Source organism: Haliotis asinina, chromosome 6 (assembly GCF_037392515.1).
Source record: "Haliotis asinina isolate JCU_RB_2024 chromosome 6, JCU_Hal_asi_v2, whole genome shotgun sequence".
NCBI lineage: Eukaryota > Metazoa > Mollusca > Gastropoda > Lepetellida > Haliotidae > Haliotis > Haliotis asinina.
Window position 1 is genome coordinate 16,172,326 of NC_090285.1, and position 20,370 is coordinate 16,192,695.

Below are 20,370 nucleotides of genomic sequence, written 5' to 3' on the forward strand. Positions count from 1 at the left end.
GTGATAGTCCGCTTATATGGCGCTTATATCCAGGCACACTACCTGTTCACGGCACTACTTACATCGCTATGCTCGGTCATAAGACACTATCTCGCTTTCCGATACCTTTTCATCCTGCTGACTATAAGGCACAATGAACCAAATACTCACACTGCCAGCACATCCTCTAGGGTACCCATTTTTCAGCTGGGTGAACTGGGACAATGTGGATCTAAGTATCTTGTCCCAGGATACTCAGCCTGGTTCCCTGGGTCTGATGCGCCTGCGCTAACGCTCCAACACATGAGACCCAGGGAACCAGGCTGCAGGATACTATGCAGACGTGCCCACCTCGGGACCCGAACCTAGGTGCCCTCATCCGTGATCGAACCCCGGGCCTACAGCATGATAGGCAGACGCCTTACCACTGCAATGTTGCGCTCCACAAAAATTATATATATACAGAGCCTAAGTGTAAGGATAGGTCCATCCTTGTAGTGACAGGCTACTGATCGGGATCGGGTGGTCAGAGTCGCTGACAGTGTTGGAAGCAGAAAATCGTCTCCTGGTTTCAGTTACTGAATTGTCTCGTCCAGGCGACCGGTTAAATAGCAAACAAACTCCAAAGCCGAGTGTAATCAATCGATCAGTCAATAATTTATTTGCTTTAGGCCACCGGCAGATAACAAAAGGTGGTAGTGGCAGTGGTGGTGGTGGTGGGGGTAGTGGTAGTGAGTGAGTGAGTGAGTTTAGTTTTACGTCGCACTTAGTAATATTCCAGCTATATGGCGACGGTCTGTAAATAATCGAGTCTGGACCAGACAATCCAGTGATCAATAACATGAGCATCGATCTGCGCAATGGGGAACCGATGACATGTGTCAACCAAGTCAGCTAGTCTGACCACCCGATCCCGTTAGTCGCCTCTTACGACAAGCATAGTCACCTTTTATGGCAAGCATGGGTTGCTGAAGGCCTATTCTACCCCGGGACCTTCACGGGTCTGGGTAGTGGTAGTGGTAGTAGTAGTAGTAGTAGTAGTAGTAGTGGTGGTGGTGGTGGTGGTGGTGGTGGTAGTAGTAGTAGTAGTAGTAGTAGTAGTAGTAGTAGTAGTAGTAGTAGTAGTAGTAGTAGTAGTAGTAGTGGTGGTGGTGGTGGTGGTGGTGGTGGTGGTGGTAGTGGTGGTGGTGGTAGTGGTGTTGGTAGTAGTAGTAGTGGTAGTAGTAGTAGTAGTAGTAGTAGTGGTAGTAGTGGTGGTGGTGGGGATAGTGGTAGTAGTAGTAGTAGTAGTAGTAGTAGTAGTAGTAGTAGTAGTAGTAGTAAAGGCCCATGTACTACTTTCTACATCGATTTAGTCGCCCAACCTAGAAAGACTCTACGGTATATATTTTTAGCTATCATTTCAACTTAGACCACTAACCGTGTGGGAAAAATCATTTCTAACTACTAGCCTCTTTCCGTAACCTGCAAGACGCCATCCAGGTTACCGGAATGACACGAGTAGTTACGATTGAGGAAAAACACCAGTCAACTCAGGGATTGTCATTCAAGGCTTAAATTGTTGTTTGTACGGATATATCTCCATTGACATCAACAATACCATCGTTTTTTGGAAAAATGGCCGTTAATCACGCGCTGCAATGCCTATCCTCTTTGGTTTGATATTTTATTGATGACTCTCAACTAGGACCGGTATGTGCGTAACAAAGTCGTTCGAACCAGTCTAACACTGAATGTCAAGGTTTTCAAGTGACCCCAAGTTCAAGGTTGTGACACACGTGTAAGCAAACAAGTTCACAAACTGTGCTCCGCAATATTACGTGCGATATCACGCGTACAGGTGGCACTGATCCTCACCTGCAGGCGACAGCGCTACACGTGTAAGTATTCTAGTAGCATCATAACATTTTTGTCATTCGATCTGTGCGAGACAGTGAGCTACCGACCTACCGATCAGCGTGAAGCACAGCTGATTGTGCACAGGTACGTGACAGTGAGATAGTCTGATAGCGAGGTACTCTGCAGTGAAATATTAAATAATACAACTTACATTCATTCAACAAGTGTCCTAGTTTTTGTCCCGAAGGCCCGTTCTGAAACCAGTGCATAATGTCACAGTATCCAGTCGGGAATAAAATATACGAGATGCATGTTTAGAATTGCATGTACCATTGCTGAGGTTGTATGTCTTACAACAATCTAGCATGACATGACAGTCTAAGGAGGTGGATTAGCCCAGTGGTTAAAACAATTGCTTGTAATGCAGGGTTCGATTCTCCACATGGGTACAATGTGTGAAGACCATTTCAATTGACCCCGATTGTGGATATTGCTGGAATATTGCTAAAAGCAGCATAAATTTAAAAAGTAAAGTCACTCACAGTCACACACTCAGTCAGATTCTGAACTTTAATCAGCAGAGCCAGAAAATGAAGGGAAAAACATTCACAAACATCCTGTGTATCTAGTGGATACTGGTTTGTCACTGGTAGTTCTTAGCAACCATCTGACAGCATGTATTAACCATCTCTCTTGAGATATCGTAGAGAACCAAACAGATAGAACGGAGAACAGCACTGCCTTCTCATTTACTACTGATTCAATCCTATAGTCAAGTCTCAAGTGTTTTTTTAAAGTACGAAGGCATCAGGCCCATATACAGTTCAAAATATATACAGTTGGATAAATTGCAATATGCCTAAGAGTTTAAAACATAACATTTTGGATATATATATTATAGTGAACAAATATTGTATTTGTGATATCTATCATCTCAAATTTTACACATACTACAAAATTTACTAGCCTTTTTAAGCTAGTACATTATCCATTGATAGAAAAGATCTAAATTTGTACACGATCGTATTTTCATGATATACATATAGAAAGTATTTGATTCGTAGTGTGCTATATAATGGACAAATGAATAAAAAATGGTACTCGTCTTTAGTACCTAAATTACAGTATGGTCATAAACGAAGTTATTTATCGATTCCTAACCATCTCTCTTCATTGTATTTAAGTCTTAATAAACCACATCTGAACTTAAGACACTTATCAGGTAGACTGTGGAGGTCCAACAGTAGAAGCACACAAGTCTGTCTCTCAGTTCCTGAACTACATTATATTCCTATATACTTGACTTGGATGTCCAGATTTAGTTGTGTCAGGGTCTGTAATTTTGGACCCATGAAGGTCCCAGGGTAGAAAAGGCCTTCAGCAACCAATGCTTGCCATAAAAGGCGACTATGCTTGGGCAAAGAGGCGACAAATGGGATCAGGTGGTCAGGCAGTCTGACTTGATTGAAACATGTCATCAGTTCCCAATTGCGCAGATATCGATGCTCATGTTGTTGGTCACTGGATTGTCTGGTCCAGACTCGATTATTTACAGACTGCCGCCATGTGGCAGGAATATTGCTGAGTGCGGCATAAAACTAAACTCACTCACTCACTCAGGGTCTGTATGACAGACTAATCTGAGACCTGCATCATTGGCTGGATTAAATGATATAAAGTGCACCCAGGTTATAATGCCACCCTAGATATTATGCCATGTTTTTGCCAGAACGGATTACCTGCCTATATAATACCCTGGTCATAATGCCACCCTGGATATAATGCCATTTGCCAAATTTTTTTTCTGATCAAAAAGCCATTTGTTAATATGCCAAGTACTCTGGCTGCATGTAATATGCAGACCTTCATTGGTTAATTGACACTACTCAGATTATGTTTACCAAACTCATCAGTGCTTTTTTAAAGTAGTCTAGTAATATGATAACACATAATAGTGTGAATGAGTATAGTTTTTCGTGACTCTTAGAAATATTCCTGCAAAATCATGGTGGCAGACACCATAAACGGGCTTCACACATTATACCCATGTGAAGAAAGGAACCCAGATTTTCAGCATGATAAGCAAACACTTTCATAGGCTACCCTGCCACCCCATACAAAACAAAAGTCCAACCACTAAACATATGAGAGGAGTATCTAAACAGATTTATTAGCAGGCAGCTGTTTCAAGAATCAATTCTGTTTCTGATAAAATGGACTGTGAACAGGTGGTCAGACATTGGGCATCCCATGTTTCACTAGCACAGATAACAGCATTAGCAACATTGACAAGCTGTATCCCTCAGCATCCCATTGTCATAACCATTGACCATCAATAGGACGATTGTAAGATGAAGAGAATAGGGCTGCGCAATATAACAATTTTTTGGGGTATTCACCAGTTCAACTATGAAAATGATACTTATTGCAATATGCATATCGGAAAACGGTGTTTTGACATGCACTCAGAAAACTTCCTAACCCTCAGAAATCTTCGAATATTTCTATTTTTAAATTGGTCTTTTCCTTGTTTCATTTGTGCCAAATATTATTTGCATTTTTATTTTGTTACAAATTTAGTCAAGTATAATCATTTTGTTTTGTTTTTGTCGTATAAATCAAGTATAACCTCAATTGTAAGTAGTTTCTTTTGTCAGAAATAACTTCTTATTGCAAACATGTCGCAATGTATACTTTTGCATCACAATGTATCGAAATATGGAAATTCTCTGCGATACCCCTCCCACGTTTGAAGAAAATGGAATTATTATTGGTGCTTGTGACATCAGAGTTTGTTATTTCATTACTTGGTGTATATTGTTGCCATAAAAATGTTTTGCATGGAATATGCATTGTTATTTATAGAAATCACAGAATTTTCAGTTTTAATTAACATTGATATTTATGATCTACTGAATCAAACTTTCAGATAGGTTTCAGAAAAGTACATGTTTTGTCATCTTTAATATCTAGCTAATCTGATTGCTTTTAGTGCTGAAATCAATAGGAATAGTTTAAAACATTATTGCTACTGGTTAGAGATTATTTATGTAAGGAGCAATTAATGCCATTGATTGATATAGTACCCATGATCACTTATTTTATGGGTTTTTTTGTTTTTGTTTATATTAAAGAGCAAGAAATATTAATCTAACAATGATGAACGATCATGATTCTTATGAGGAAATGTTAGTGAGTGGGTTTTACACAGATTTTGGCAATATTCCAGCAATATCACAAATGGGCTTGACACATTGTATCCATGAGAGAAATCAAAAGCAGATCTTCAACATCACAAGCATGCTTTAACCACTCTATTCCATCACTTTGTACAAGAAATATTAAGATTTGGGTATTTTTCTGTATATAATAATCTACTGTCTAACATTATGCATACGTTTGTTGTGACAGAGTTCATCATGGCACGTGTCATGACCCAGTGTCTCCGGACTGTCAAAAACCTGACAGTGGTGACAGTTGCAAGATTGTTACCGCATGTGAAGAAACACAGGTAAGCAAACATTTATTAACCCGTAAAACATTTCATAAATCCTTTTGATGGTATAACCAAACAATTAGAGTCATGTAATTCTACAACAGAAATGCAGTGATTTTTTTATGTGAATTGTGTATCGGAAATTGTGAAATTTGTGCTTGGTAGGTGAGTAGTTGTTGGTGATCTGTACCCTGATTTTTTATTGTGCTGTTATGAAATGATGTAGCGTTTTACACTGAACTGAAACTAGTTTAAATTAATTTGTGGTAATCAAGTCGTTATGCTTCCCTGTGGAGAGATTTTTACATATATATTCTTAGTACATAAGTTTTTGTCATAATGATTTGTCTGAAATATTACTGATATGATGTAAAATTTTAACTCACTCAATGAGTAATTTATAATGATCATAAAACTAACGTCTACTTGCTTTTTTCAAATATTGTTTTTTCTTCATACAGTCAACTGTCAGTCTAGAGCAAGTGAAGTGCATATAAACTTAATTTGCAGATATGTGAATTATGAACATTGAAGTAAGATAAACAGTCAAACACCGCTGTGTCAAACCCTGATAAGTCAATATCGGTTGTCTCGATAAGATTTCTCAGTCCCTGCAAAATCCTTCATTTTTTTAACTCAATATGGATACGGATGTCTTGATATTTTGGATATCTTGATATGATTTCATGGTGCCCACCTTTTGGGTTCATTTGGAAAATAACATTTTCTCCTGGTTGTAATTTTGGATGAGAAGAAAGTTTTCATGCTATAGGTCAATGCCTGTCTGGCTTTCAAATGCCGCTCAACATGACCAGTACTCGTTGAAACAGTTTGAGATATTGTACCATGGGATAGTTTGACCCCCTCGTTCAAGGTATCAGTGGAAACTATAAAGAGAAACTTGATACAGGTGACACGGTCAGTGGATGGACTTCTTGAGTTGGATTCTTGGATGTTTCTGTGTTTTGCAGAATGAGCTTCGTGAGCTTTGTTGTGGGTGGAACAGCCTACTACCAGCTGAGAGGCACCACTACGGTAAGACATGAGCCAAGGAGTGAATTTGGATAGATGCTGCCTTCAGCAGTATTCCAGGAATATCACGGCAGAGGACACCAGTATGGTCTTCTCATATTTTACCCCTGTTGCGATGATGATAGGACTTCCTGGCCATTGTCATGAGGGGATGCCATTGGGTCCAAGTGTTCAATTCATGAATGATGGGTGACTGTGCTGCCAGTCTTACTTGTAAATAGTTACTAGATTTTGGGCCTGCCCCATACTAAAACATATTACATGTCATGACTGTTCAACGGATGCCTGGTTGCATGTCATGACTGTTCAACAGATGCCTCTCTTCATCCAGCATTGAATGGGTACCCGGAAGGATGAAATGACAATGTGACCATAAACATGATCTGAATGAAATTCAAGGGAAAACAGGTCCTTTGACTGGTATAACGATAATGCAGCACTGTGAGCATGCATTAATGGATGATGATGGTCATCACATGGAAGGCTTCCCTATATTATGTCCTCTGTTGATGCTACTCTGTTTCAGGCTTATGCCAAGTCTCTTGACAGCAAGAGTCAGAGGCAGCTGTGGATGGCAGAACCAATCACAGAGATGGAAGATCTACAGAAGGTATGTGACCTTTTTATAATATACTCCAAGCTTCAACCCGGCCTTGTGGCACAAAACTTTGTGACCTGTATGTCTGAGATATTGTTTTGATCGGTCTGGACTTAGATTATATCCAGTCCACTATATTCAGTGTGATTTTTCTCTATTTTTTAATGTTAAGCAGCATGCCATGGTCTGTAAATAATAGAGTTTGGACTAGACAATCCAGTGATTGACATCAAGAGCATCAGATTACGCTATTGGGAAAAGCATCAACAAGATCAGTGAACCCAATCCCATCATTCACCTCTTACGGCAAACAAAAGTTGCTGAAGACCAATTCTAACCCGGAACTTCAAGGGTCTTTTCGATTAGAAATGTTCCTGACTTCATTAAACAGCAATCATCATCCTCGACAGATAAGTTAAAGTCATAAACCCAGTCCTCACAAAGTTCCATTACAAAAAGTCATTTATTACTCACGCATTGTGTAATAACGTCGTGCAATGCAGTATGTATGACGTCAGAGCGTTTTACAGTTATGTTGTCACAATGCTAATACCTCTATCACAATAGTATTAGACCTTGCTTGACTCGCGGAAAACTGAGTGTCACAACACTCATTCAATTCTTAGGAAAGAAGAATTTTTCTCGATATTATTTTGCTAATGTTGGATGAGTAATAAATAGAATACTAAACCATGTCCCATGTAACACCATATTTATGAAACTCATGAATGGTATCGGTATCTAACTCACTTTCGCTCGCTGGATACCTAACCATCCACTCGTTTCATAACTATGATATGACACGGGACATAATTTAGTATTCTCTCTGTGTGTTGAATAACTGTTCTAATTTCAGAATTCCGATGACATGAAAAGCAGAATGGAGATGATGATAATGAGAATACAGGTATAGATAAACCTCAAATGTTTTCAGATGGTGTTGTTTTTCATATTTAGTGTGTCACACAAGCATATATGTATATATACTATCAAAATTTTATCAATTCCCAAAAGAACACTTGACTACGTATTGGGTGACCTCCAGCTTGGGGGCAGTATGTTCTGCCAGTAATGATGCATTAAGTACTTAATTGTAAAGAACTTTAAGACTTTAAGTAAATATAGCTGTGCAATGAAACCAGTTTACCGGTCCAGGCATGTTTGAGATGCGATCAAATAATTTCAAACTGTCCTGACTTTTATAATAGGGAGAAGTGTGCCGTGCTTTAGAGGAGGCAGATGGAGAGAAGAAATTCCAGGTGGATAGATGGAAGAGGAAAGAGGTATGTAAGAATCATGGATGAATGAAATGATTAAGTTCAAGAAGACTGTGGTATGACCATATCTTATTCCATGGACATTCAGGGTTTAGTGGTGCTTTGAACAGTGTTTCAGGGTATTGCCAAAATTTTCATGTTGTGATATGTGATGGTGTATTGCAATATATTGTGACGGTGAAGGATGGTTATTAAATTATTGTTTCTTTTCTTTTGAAACAATGCCACTATCAAAATTAGATGTGATTGTACAAGAGAACTGGAGAAAAGGCGTCTGCAGGAGTGTCTTCAGTTTGGTTCGTTTATCAATACAATGAGTGCTGTTTCCAATCCAGTTTGTTTATTTATGTGGTTTAAAAGTCATGTGTTTATATGACCAAAAGCATTCTCAAAACTGCTAATGTATGATAATTTAAAGGAAAGACTAATGTTAGTAATAATTTTGATATCATGAAATTTTCCAGTCATAGTCATGGAAAATGCCAATTGTATCGGTGGACCATTTTGCAAAAAGTGTACCGCAGTATATCATATTGTGAAGTTTGAATAGCAATACCCACAAAAAACCCACACCCAGAACCCACACCCACACCCACACCCACACCCACACCCACACCCACACCCACACCCACACCCACACCCACACCCACACCCACACCCAGAAATCCAACTGGGGAACAAAGGGATTTGAACCCATGATCATAGGTTTCTGGTATACAAAGGGACACAACTCCGCACTGCAAATGTTTCACCTTGTAAGGTTGGCGACCAATGACCCGTCTTCTAAGAGGTGACCAAAACTGACTGTGTTGTCATTATTTGTGACTTTATGAATACACTGTGTTGTACTCTAATGTCTTGCAGTAATTTTCTTAATGTCTACAATGGATTTTCTGGTGAAGATTCAAATCATTATGGGCTGTTTAAAAATTCCTTGACAAGAAAAATAGCAAACAGTATGATGGCCTGAATGTGTAAGGCTGCATAAAAAAAGTAAATGTTTCTCGGGCACATTTTTTTCAAAAGTGACAAGGGCGGTAGGAATTCTTATTTTGATAGAAAAAAAAGTGATGTCGGAGGAACACATTTTTATTCTCTTCCTCTCAAAAATAGAGCTTGGGAAGTTTAGCACATGTTAATGAGTAATAGATTCAGCCACACTCATTCTTACAGTGGACAAAGGAATAATCAGGATGCGGCCAAGTCAAAATTATTTTTTTTAAATGTCATTAAAAAATTGTTACACACCAAATAAAAGTGACATGCCGATGCCTCAGAAACATTTCACTTTTTTTATGTAGCCTAAGTATTTTCTGCCATCATATCGAGAGTGACACATTGACCTGTCTATGACTTGGACCTTTCTGTGATGTAGGGAGGTGGTGGCATTACTTGTGTCATGCAGGACGCCACAGTATTTGAGAAAGCTGGAGTTAATATCTCAGTCGTCCATGGCAACCTGCCACCAGGCGCCGTCCAACAGATGAGATCAAGGTATTATTGTCTTGGAAAATAATTTTTGAAGCTTTTTGGTGTGGGATGCCAGCTGTCATTATTATGTTAAGAGTCAAGACTGAAGTGAAGGAAAAGACTTTGGAACCACTATTTTGTTGAGACAGCATTAGAATCAGATTTAGACTTTATGAGGACGAAAAGCGGTAAAACAAGAAAAATAAAATTGGTCAGACCTTAATAGTGAACTCAAAATGTTTCAAAAACATGTTTCTGATGGGGGAAGTTTGTAACATTCTGAAAAAGCTGAGAATGATTCTGTTTCTGTTTGGTATGTGTTGTATGCAGCTTGATGTTGTTTACATTGCTGATGTTGATGTTTGTTTCCAGGGGTAAGAAGCTTGAAGGAATCTCACTTCCATTTTTTGCAGCTGGTATTAGTGCAGTCATTCATCCCGTAAGTTGACAGAGAGCTTTTTCAGGCAAATGCAGGAAATAGTTAATATGACACTTTCTGTTTTTCTGCTGAACATCCTAGAAAGTTCACTGTAATAGATGTTTTATGAGAAAAACTTGAGATGATTTGCTATTGTCCTTTTTTATTGGAAAAATTACAAATAGATGGAATTCCTGATAACCTAAACCTTTGTTCAAGACATCAGCCCCATGACCTAATTTGTCCTGTCATCCAGTTTAAGAGTTTTATAACTCTTTAGAACCAGTTGTGTGAGAAATGATGAAGACAGCAAAAGTTAATGAATAAGTAACTTTCTATGCACTTTTTCTCAAAAACCTGTTTGTCCTTTTCTCTGAACTCCTCCCTCATAACAAACCGTGAACTGTGCCAGTGTTTTAATGATAGTTTGTAAAACAACATTTTTATTTTTCGTACCAAAAATTCTGCAAAAACTCAGAGTTGTATGATGTTTGATTATAATAAGCATTTAATTGAGTATGTTATGTTTATTAGTTTTTTAGTTAGATTGCAATTCATCGGTCCACTTTTGAGCCAAATGAACCACAAGACAAACCCACTTACTACATTATTTAATTAAAAACAGTGTGCAACTGGTTCCTGAGTATTTTCTGTAATATACAGAAAACATTGGAGTGAGGGAGTTTAGTTTTACGCTGCACTCGGCAATATTCCGTCTATATGGCGGCGGTCTGTAAATAATCAAGTCTGGACCAGACAATCCAGTGCTCAACAACATGAGCATCAATCTGCCCAATTGGGAACCGATGACATGTGTCAACCAAGTCAGCGAGCCTGACCACCCGATCCCGTTAGTCGCCTCTTACGACAAGCTGATTCGCATTTTATAGCAAACATTGATTGCTGAAGGCCTATTCTAACCCGGGACCTTCACGAAAAAAAGAAAACATTGGATGACCAATCATGTACACAATAACACAAGAACTGGTCTTCAGTAAGACAAGTTTGTTGTAAGAGGCGATAAATGGGATCGGCTGACTTGGCTGACACGTTCTTCTAAACCAATTGTGTATATCAGTCCTCATGCTACTGACCACTGATCGTTAAGGAAAACCACATTCTCTGGATAGTCATCTTCTTTATTGCAATGAAGTTTTCTATCCACAGAACTTGTTTCTTCTTCATCTATACAACTTCTGAAATGCCTTTCAAAGAAGATCACTGTATTTTTTGGTCCACACTCGACTGTTTACAGACTGCCGCCATATTGCTCAGTGCGGTATAAAACCTCTCACTCACTCACTCACTCACTCACTCACTCACTCACTCACTCACTCACTCACTCACTCACTCACTCTCACTCACTCTCACTCACTCCAGCAAGGCTGTCTGTTCATCCATCTGATGTTATTTACATGTTCATGTTTCAGAAAAGTCCTCATATTCCCACCATCCACTTTAACTACCGCTACTTTGAGGTTGAAACAAAAGACGGCAAACAGTGGTGGTTTGGTGGCGGAACAGATCTCACACCTAACTTCTTGATAGAAGAGGTTAGTGTACAGACCCTTGCACTGTCTTGATCTCCAAAACCTGCGGCACCAACTTTGAAACTGGAAAAGATATTGCCTAAAGATAATGTTCCAAGTGTTGACGTTACATCATTTAAGGATGTTTGCATAGATGTCAAGAGTCGGATTCTAATCCCTACATAAGTACAATGCTTGAAGCCCAATTCTGGTGTCCCTTGGCATGCTACTGCTGGCATGAAATGATGCTCACTCACTGCAATGGTGAAAACGTCTGAGACTGTACCACTTGTAGCTGTCCTCCCAAATCCAGTTCACACAAATGTGTTATAACTAAAATAATGCTCAAAGCAAGATGAACGCCAAACCCTCCATTCTGGCTCTCCTAAAACATCAAGCCGATACATTTGATATTTTTCATGTTCATTTGTCTGTTTGTTGTCCATGCACTCATTGTAAACCAAAAGTTACTGTGTTCTGTAATCTGATTGGTTGAAAAACATGATCAAATGGTATTAGATTCCCGGAAACTGAAAGACTATTCACCGCGTATTGACACGTAAACAATTGTTTTGTTGTGTCATCAACAGTGGTGACGTCATTCAAATCATATTGTGACGTAAAGTTAGAATGACGTCACAAATGAGCAACTCCAGATGCTACCATGAGAACCAGCTGAAACGGCCAGCTGATGACACTTCACTGCTGTGTCCGTATTCGATATAAACGAGTGCAGACACTAAAACCCCTTTGGTTTACTTTTGTGTTTACAATGTCGATAAACATCATGTGTTGGCCAATTTCCGGGTGTTATTGAGTATTTGAAGCACGGGAATATTTCATTTGAAACCTCCGGCTGACGCCGTCGGTTCCAAATGCATTCCCGTGCTTCAAATACTCAATAACACCCGGAAATTGGCCAACACATGATGTTTACCTCCTAATTCAATCATTCATTCTGTGTCAGGATGTGAAAAACTTCCATCAGACGTTGAAGTCAGCCTGCGACAAGCACAACAAGTCATTCTACCCACGCTTCAAGAAATGGTGTGACGACTACTTTGTCATCAAACATAGAGGTTAGAATAACAACTGTACGATGCCTCAAACTATCAATGAATTGCAGTTGTTGAGACACCAACAGCAGTTAATCGATTGTAGAAATGAAAACCAAACTGATAGTTTTAGTAACTGACTTCGATTGATAAATGCACAGATTGGTTCACTTTGATTTAGATTTGACCACCCGTTACTTGTTCAAGTTTCTTTTCAGTTGTAAAAAGGAGACTGAAACTACATCAGCTTGTTGTTATTTCATAAACATTCAGTTGGGAAATACATAATGTATAAACTTTTCTTGTCATGATATGATTCTTCAGATGTGATCCTAATATCAACCTAATCTTGAAATTGTGTCTGATATTGCTCCACATAGTTCTATACAGACATGAGTTACATTCTTTACTACTTCTACTGCTTGACAAGTATTAGATGAGCCATGACCTGACAAATGACCCCAATTTGCATATATGGGAACGCTGTCCAGAACATTCCATTTGAAACAAGAGGGAAACAGGTTGTCGTCTAAATATTGAAAAGTTCAATTTCCTCGTGTGAATCGTGTTTTGATTGTGATATCGTACTACTGGACACATGTTGAACAGAAGCGGCATTGAGTTCGCGCCATGGTCAGCGTGTTGCTTGTGCTTAATTCCCTCATGTACCTGTAGTGTATTTATCTACATTCACTGCCCTTCCTACTTGTCAGAAACGTGTATACTGCACAGGCTCCTTGAATAGGAGAAGTATATGAGAATAGTCTAGCAGTATATGAGGAACTGACACAGCTATGGAAGGTTCAAGAGTATCCATGCTACTCATTGTTATTCAGGTGAATGTCGAGGTGTCGGAGGTATATTTTTTGACGATGTTGATGAACCTACTCAGGACGAGGCTTTCAAGTTTGTTACAGTAAGTATAAAACATACACTTCATTGTGAAGTATTTGAGGTAGAACATAATGGTCATTAAATCTCATCCGAAGCTTCATTTCAAAATAACATGTCATAACAATGCTAAAAGTTCCAAGAACTCTAAAGTTGACACCAGTGACATGCACGTATAGGTTGGAGAGAGTTCTGTCGAGTCAACTGATTCTGTGAAGAAACTTGATGTTCATTTTGACCACAGACTGACAATGGGGAGACAAGTCAGTGCCATCGTCATGTCATCCTACTTCCAGATCAGAAGTATTTCAGCCCTATGCTGATACATCACAGGAGATTGTTGTAAGACTCAAGTACTTGCGTTAGTAACATCTGGATGATGGAAATAGTCTTGTGTATGGACTACCTGAAACTCTCACCAATCGACACCAGAAGGTGCAGAACTGTGCAGCTAGATTCATTACCAAAACTGGCCGACTTGAGGAGGTTACGCCTGTGAGTGAGAAGCTACACTGGCTCCCAGTCAGACAGAGATGCCAGTATAAGATACTGATGTATGTCTATAAATGTCTCCAGGGTTTGGCCCCATGCTGTCTTCAGGAACATTATCCTGCTAGGTCATTCAGTTCAGAATCTGAACCTCGCCTTTGTGAACCAAAGACACGTATTGGAACGTATGGCCACAGATGTTTCAACAATATTTCAGCAAATCTATGGAACAGTCTTCCATTCAGCCTACGACATTCATCGTCACTGAACATTTTTAAGAAAGCTCTTGAGGATCACATGCAACATAAAACACAACTTTGGTACCTTTCAGCATGCGCTTACTGAAACAAATCATCAAAACTGCCAATTCAACCTTTAAAGTTGAAAAAAAACACAATTAGAAAAAGCGTGTTAAATTGGAGTTAAACGATTCACTAATTTTCTTCTAGCACTGGCGGAAAAAAGGGGTTGCAACTGCTATGCTGTGCTGTGCTCATAACACGTGCAGTGAATAGGTTCGAACAGTATGCGTGCCTGTCCGGAGTATGAGTTCATGAGCAGTAGTCTAGTCTTGGCTGTATACACAAACAAGTAAATAATCTACTCGTTACATTGAAAAAAATAACATGTTGTTTGTGATAAGCAGACTCTGACATATGACAAATCTTAATGTCTTGTTTATTCACACCGATATGTCTGCCTGCCTGTCTGCTAATGACAATATGCAATGTACAACTTCAATCATTGACCACATGCAATTTGAAATTAACACCTATCAGGCTTACAATCCATAAACAAAAAGAGACGGCTAAGCATATTGGCAAATAAACCAGTGGCCACTGAAAAAGGCTTCGTAACACTTGAGTACACTGCCGCCGGCACTGACTGTGCTCGGTATCGCGGCTGCTTCATTTCGAGAGAGGTAAACCCAAGTACAAAATATTGCACATTTGATTTGTGATTATACGCTTAAATTTTGTTTATTTGGTTTTTATAAATCAGCATGGCATTTATGTATCATGAATAAGTGATAACTGTGTTTTAATTTATGTTTGATTTTATGGTTGCAAGTGACCTCTAAAAGTCATCATTTTAAAGCTTGTTATTTCACATAATGTATCATTGGTTTTATCACTGTGTACAATTTTACTCCTTCCTTTTTTGTGTTTTACCATGCCTTTAATATTTTGCATCACTTATATACTATCTTCCATACAGTATTTTACATGTGGAACTCCTCAGGCTGTTAAGTAAGCAAATAGGGCACCTCTAGAAATCTTGCGTATTATTATTATTAACATTATTTATTAAAAGTCAAGTGAACTTGTGTTGTGGCTCATTTGTCCATTACATGTAATCATGTGTCAGCCGTACTCATCATCTGTTCAAATGGTTCAGGGGAGGGGTGGTAGTTTAGTGGTCAAATCATTCACCCGCCGATTTGACACCCAGCTTTGTCTAGACCAGGTATGATTCCCCACATGGGGACAGTGTGGCGCCCAGTTCTGGTGTTCCCCACCATGATATTGCTGGAATATTGTGAAAAGGTGAAAGTAACAGATAACACCTGAAAATATGGAAATGTGATAAATATTTAAAAAATATTGTATGCAAAATTAAAATGAACTTAAGGGTATAACCTTTATGTCTTCAGTCCTGTGCCGAAGCTGTGGTGCCATCATATATGCCAATTGTCTGGAAACACAGAAATGAAGGCTACAGTTATGATGAAAGGTAGTTTGTGATTATTCATTGTTGTGAGTGCAATACTTAAATATATATCCCCAGCCACGGAGGACTCAGTCGATTTTGGTGACATAATTTTCATAGTCAGCAAATCAAACTGCATGTGAAGAGCGTCAGCAAGAAATCTCGAGAATGGTTCACTGGATCTTCTTCATAGACTTCCCTTGAATGTTTTTTAGTGAGCAATTTCTCTACTGTTTTTGCATATTTCGTACACTATGACATTCATGACGAGGTGAAAGTGAGTCTTGAAAATATTTGTGTGTTTGAACAACTATGGAGCAAAATATCAAGAGAGGTTGACTGGTCATGTTTTCATTGACAGTTGACTTATTCTTTATCAATGACCAACACTTTCAGTACTTTTTAAGTTTGATTTGATAATTTGCAGCCGCTAATTATGTCACCTTAGTAAAGATGCTTGTTCTAGATGTGTGTATTTTTAGGGACTTAAGATTGTATACATTTAAACTGCTATCACAGGTAATTTCAATTATATGGCATATTTTAGAGTAAGATTGTGGTTTTGGTTTTCCAAGTTATTTGATAAATATTTAATAAAACCCTAAACCTATTTTTAGTAGATAATTTCTCTATCAGCACAAATTTTCTGCAACTGCTATAGCAAAGTTAATATTTTGTGACATAAACATGAAAATAGTAACACTATCAATTTTTCAGAAAATGGCAGCTACTGAGGCGAGGCCGTTATGTTGAGTTTAACCTGATCTACGATCGTGGCACCAAGTTTGGCCTGTACACACCTGGCGCCAGATTCGAGAGCATACTGATGTCTCTGCCACTGAATGCTGTGAGTTCTCTTTTAATGTGTGGTACTTTTGTTTAGTTTGACATATTTGGAAGCCTGTCAAGAACAATAATTAGGTAATGTCTAGCTTAGAACAAACCCTATGTAAAACTGAATGCTAACATTTGATCTGAATTTGACAGCAATAGTTTTTTGACACTGACAATCAAACTATGCCTGGGTTCAAATCCCGGAGTTGCCCTAATAATGTTTCAAGGTTTGTCATGCTCATGAGTGTCACAATATGGTAATCATCACTTTAAGTTCTTCAACATCAACTCAGGCATGAGAATTTTCCACATAACTTGAGCGTGAGATTTACAGGATTTACGTATCAATTTGAGTCATTTTTTTAGATTATCGTAAATCAGCATTAACAGTTTTAATAGGGGCCGATGGCACTTGTTATACCATTGAAAAAAGTAGGGAATATTGGATTCACAAGATAGATAAAATGCACATGATGAAGTCAGTGAGGAAAGAGATGATAAAGAGACATTTAGGGGAAATGGGACAATTTATTCCTCTCCTTTGGAAATGTTTCATCTGTAGGGATATATATTACTTTTTTCTCATATGCTTTGGCACTGTGTAGAGGTATGCTCACAAAATGGAACATCCCCTACTTTTTATAATGGTATATTATTTTCCTCCAAAATTTAAATCATCTGTTCTCATGCATACTGATGCATAATGTCACTGAAATATTGTTGAAAGCATCATTTAAACCAAACTCACTCATTGGTGGTCATGACATCGGTCACTGGAATGTCTGGTCCAGGCATGATCGTTTACAGTATAGGTGAAGTCATATATCTAGAATATAACGTAATTTGCAATAAGCAACATCCAAACCGAACCAAAACCACCCATTCACTTGCCCTCTCACTCACTCACACACTCACTCACTTATTCACTCTCTTCTGACTCTCTCTCACTCTCACTCACTCTTACTCTCTCATTCACTCACTTTCACTCTCACCACTCTCACTCTTTGTCTCTTACTCACTCACTCTTGTGTTTCAGCGATGGGAATATTGTCATACCCCGACTCCAGGGTCCCGAGAACAACAGCTGATGGACGTTCTCAAGAACCCCCGTGACTGGGTTTGATCACAAACACTTGTTGTAAACATTCATTGACATGGAGAGGTCAAGGCCATGATTTGACCCTACTATCGATGAATGGATGAACGTCAAGACACATTTGTCATAATATTCATCAATATTTGAACATTTATTTATGTAAGTCTAGCAACTCAGTCAAACCAAGAACACTTACTGATCTGACCAAAAAAACAGATTGATTTTGATATAAGACAATATGAATCATAGAAAACTGTGTTTCATTTCACTTGCATGTGTATCATATTATTTACATCTGTAACTATTCATCAGTAAATTAATTAAAATATATATGAAACAAAATACATAGTTTTTCTGATCCAGTAAGGGATCATAAACTTTAGGCTGGGGTCAGCATTATTATTTGTTTTTTCAAGAATCTATTGGACGCAAAATCCAGTGTCATGTATGTGCAGCTACAGAGTGCATGTGCTTTGATGCAGAAAGTATGTATGAATGGTGTTCTGCTATTTTTGATACGAGTTTTACAGTTATTTTCTATACCTAATCATTTTAAAAGCTGAATACACAGACAAAAGATGCTTAGTGTTAGCACTTGTCATTTGAGTTGAGTTGTTCACTGATGGTGTTTTTGAAATTAATTTCTAGAATGAAAAGTTCTCATATATCAGAATGATACCTATCAAAATCATAATAACATCAATGTAAATATTTTTCATATACTACTCAAAAGATTTAAAGGAAACCTAATGAAATGCACCAGCCATGACAGATCAATATACTGAGGGGAAAAAATTAGGGATCACATGCAAGCACAAGTGTTGTCTTATTTTTTTCAGGTTTCTTCACAAACTGTTTGATACAAAGCTTGTTAAGAACATAGGCAGATCCAGGGAGGGGTTGTAGGGGGTGCCACCCCAGCCCATCCCCCCTTGTCCTGAAATTTTGTAAAATAACCATTGAAACTCAAGTGAAAATGAAATGTGCACCCTTTTTCTCAATAGTGTGCATCAGCCCAACCCTCTCAAAAAGATGTATCCGACCCAGAAGAAACCTTGTGGATAGGGATGCTTGTCCTTTCATGTGATCCCTTATTTTTTCCCTCAGTTGAGTTACTGAGTCTACAGCTTATCACAAGCCAAAGATACTTTCATGGGATAAAGATTATTAAGATACCAGGTATGTTTTATCAAGACCTCTGTTTATCCCTCTTAGGCCTTTGATAATATATCTCAAAGCTATTTACATTTCAGGCCGACACTCGTTTTTATCAAGTTTAAGGTTTCACCTCTTAAGTAAGTTAAGAAATTAAATGTAATTTAAATTAATGTAAAACTGGTCTAGTAGGAGGTCATGTCAGGTAATCTTTGAGACTGACCAATCAGAACACAGCTTATCAAATCAAGAAAGTGGAAATTCGCTCATACCTTTTGAAGTTTTACCGTTGCGAAGGTTTGTACCCGAATGATTCTGAATGCTATTTTCAATTGCTTACGGGTAATACACATGGAGCTCGCCACAACGGTGAAAAAATGCTGGAATTAGCGTTTTGGGCAATATTTTCATTTGTTGAGCAATCATTGTTAGTGACTGGTGTATTTTGTAAGTCCCACTGAACCCTAAAAATTAGCCGATGCCTGATTGGTTAAATCCATTTAGCCGTCTTGCATTTGATTGGACAGTTATAGGTCACTCAAAGGTTACCTGACATGACCTCCTACTAGGTTTTTATAGACCAAGTGTAGGAGTACATGTATATTGAATAACACTGGGGCTAAGTTCACTTAAAGTGACTATTTTGTTACTACTTTAAAAATAGTGTATTTACACTTTAATAAAGACTTCAGCATTTAGAAAAAATATGCAAAGGAGTGCTTTAAAAACCTTACACAGCATGTAACAGTTTTCAAAGGATGAAGATGTAGTGCATAAAGTTAGTAATAAATAGGTAGTTATTTACTATTGTTCTATTTACTATTTTCAAAGCTTCTACTTTCTTAAAATAGGACACAGAAAGCAGAGACTGTCATAGAAATATTTGGTATCAGCATCAGAGAATGAACAGACTTATAGATTAGTCCTGAAGTTGTCAGGGTGTTTAATATGCTGATTTTGTTATGTCGTTTATGTTCATTTTATTACAACTGCAAACTGCAGATTATATTTTCCTTAAAATCAAATTTTGTTCAAGTTATATGATACAAGTGGTCTGATATCTAGCCTTGCGTGAAGACTTCTGTATGCATCTCATACATTGACCTTGTTTTGTGCATAGGGTCCCATAGGGTCCTTTTTTATATTAGTTTTGATGTAATCAAGATATTAATATATTCATTATATTTGAATATTCACATGTGTATATATTGATTTAGTTTGAATGCACTGTGAAGGTGAACACTAATATAGAGTATGCATTACATCTATCAAGATTGTTGTATTAGTGTACAAGGATTTAATAAAGGGTTTTACCTGACAATAAGTGTTTGTCATTTCTTCATCAGGTGCGGTGGGGTCGCCTAGTGGTTAAAGCATTCGCTTGTCACGCCGAAGACCCGGGTTCGATTCTCCACATGGGTATAATGTGTGAAGCCCACTTTCTGGTGTCCCCTGCTATGATATTGCTGGAATATTGCTAAAAAGTGGCGTAAAACTAAACT

At 38.2% G+C, this 20,370-nt stretch overlaps 1 protein-coding gene across 2 annotated transcripts; it reads left to right on the forward strand.

Annotated features, from left to right (window-relative positions):
• Positions 1-1,753: 1,753 nt before the first annotated feature.
• LOC137286506 (oxygen-dependent coproporphyrinogen-III oxidase-like) lies at positions 1,754-20,189 on the forward strand. 2 transcript variants are annotated; one of them, XM_067818420.1, is made up of 14 exons: positions 1,754-1,859; positions 5,230-5,329; positions 6,286-6,349; positions 6,873-6,956; positions 7,801-7,851; positions 8,153-8,227; positions 9,597-9,715; positions 10,064-10,130; positions 11,540-11,662; positions 12,606-12,717; positions 13,530-13,609; positions 15,728-15,807; positions 16,501-16,630; positions 17,654-20,189. In XM_067818420.1, the coding sequence occupies exons 2-14, from the start codon at positions 5,238-5,240 to the stop codon at positions 17,738-17,740; spliced, it is 1,164 nt and encodes a 387-aa protein (XP_067674521.1). In that variant the 5' UTR covers positions 1,754-1,859; positions 5,230-5,237; the 3' UTR covers positions 17,741-20,189. The 2 variants fall into 2 exon arrangements, with proteins under 2 accessions (XP_067674521.1, XP_067674522.1); XM_067818421.1 differs by lacking the exon at positions 1,754-1,859 and adding an exon at positions 1,885-1,962 and having other exon boundaries at positions 17,654-18,039.
• Positions 20,190-20,370: the final 181 nt, after the last annotated feature.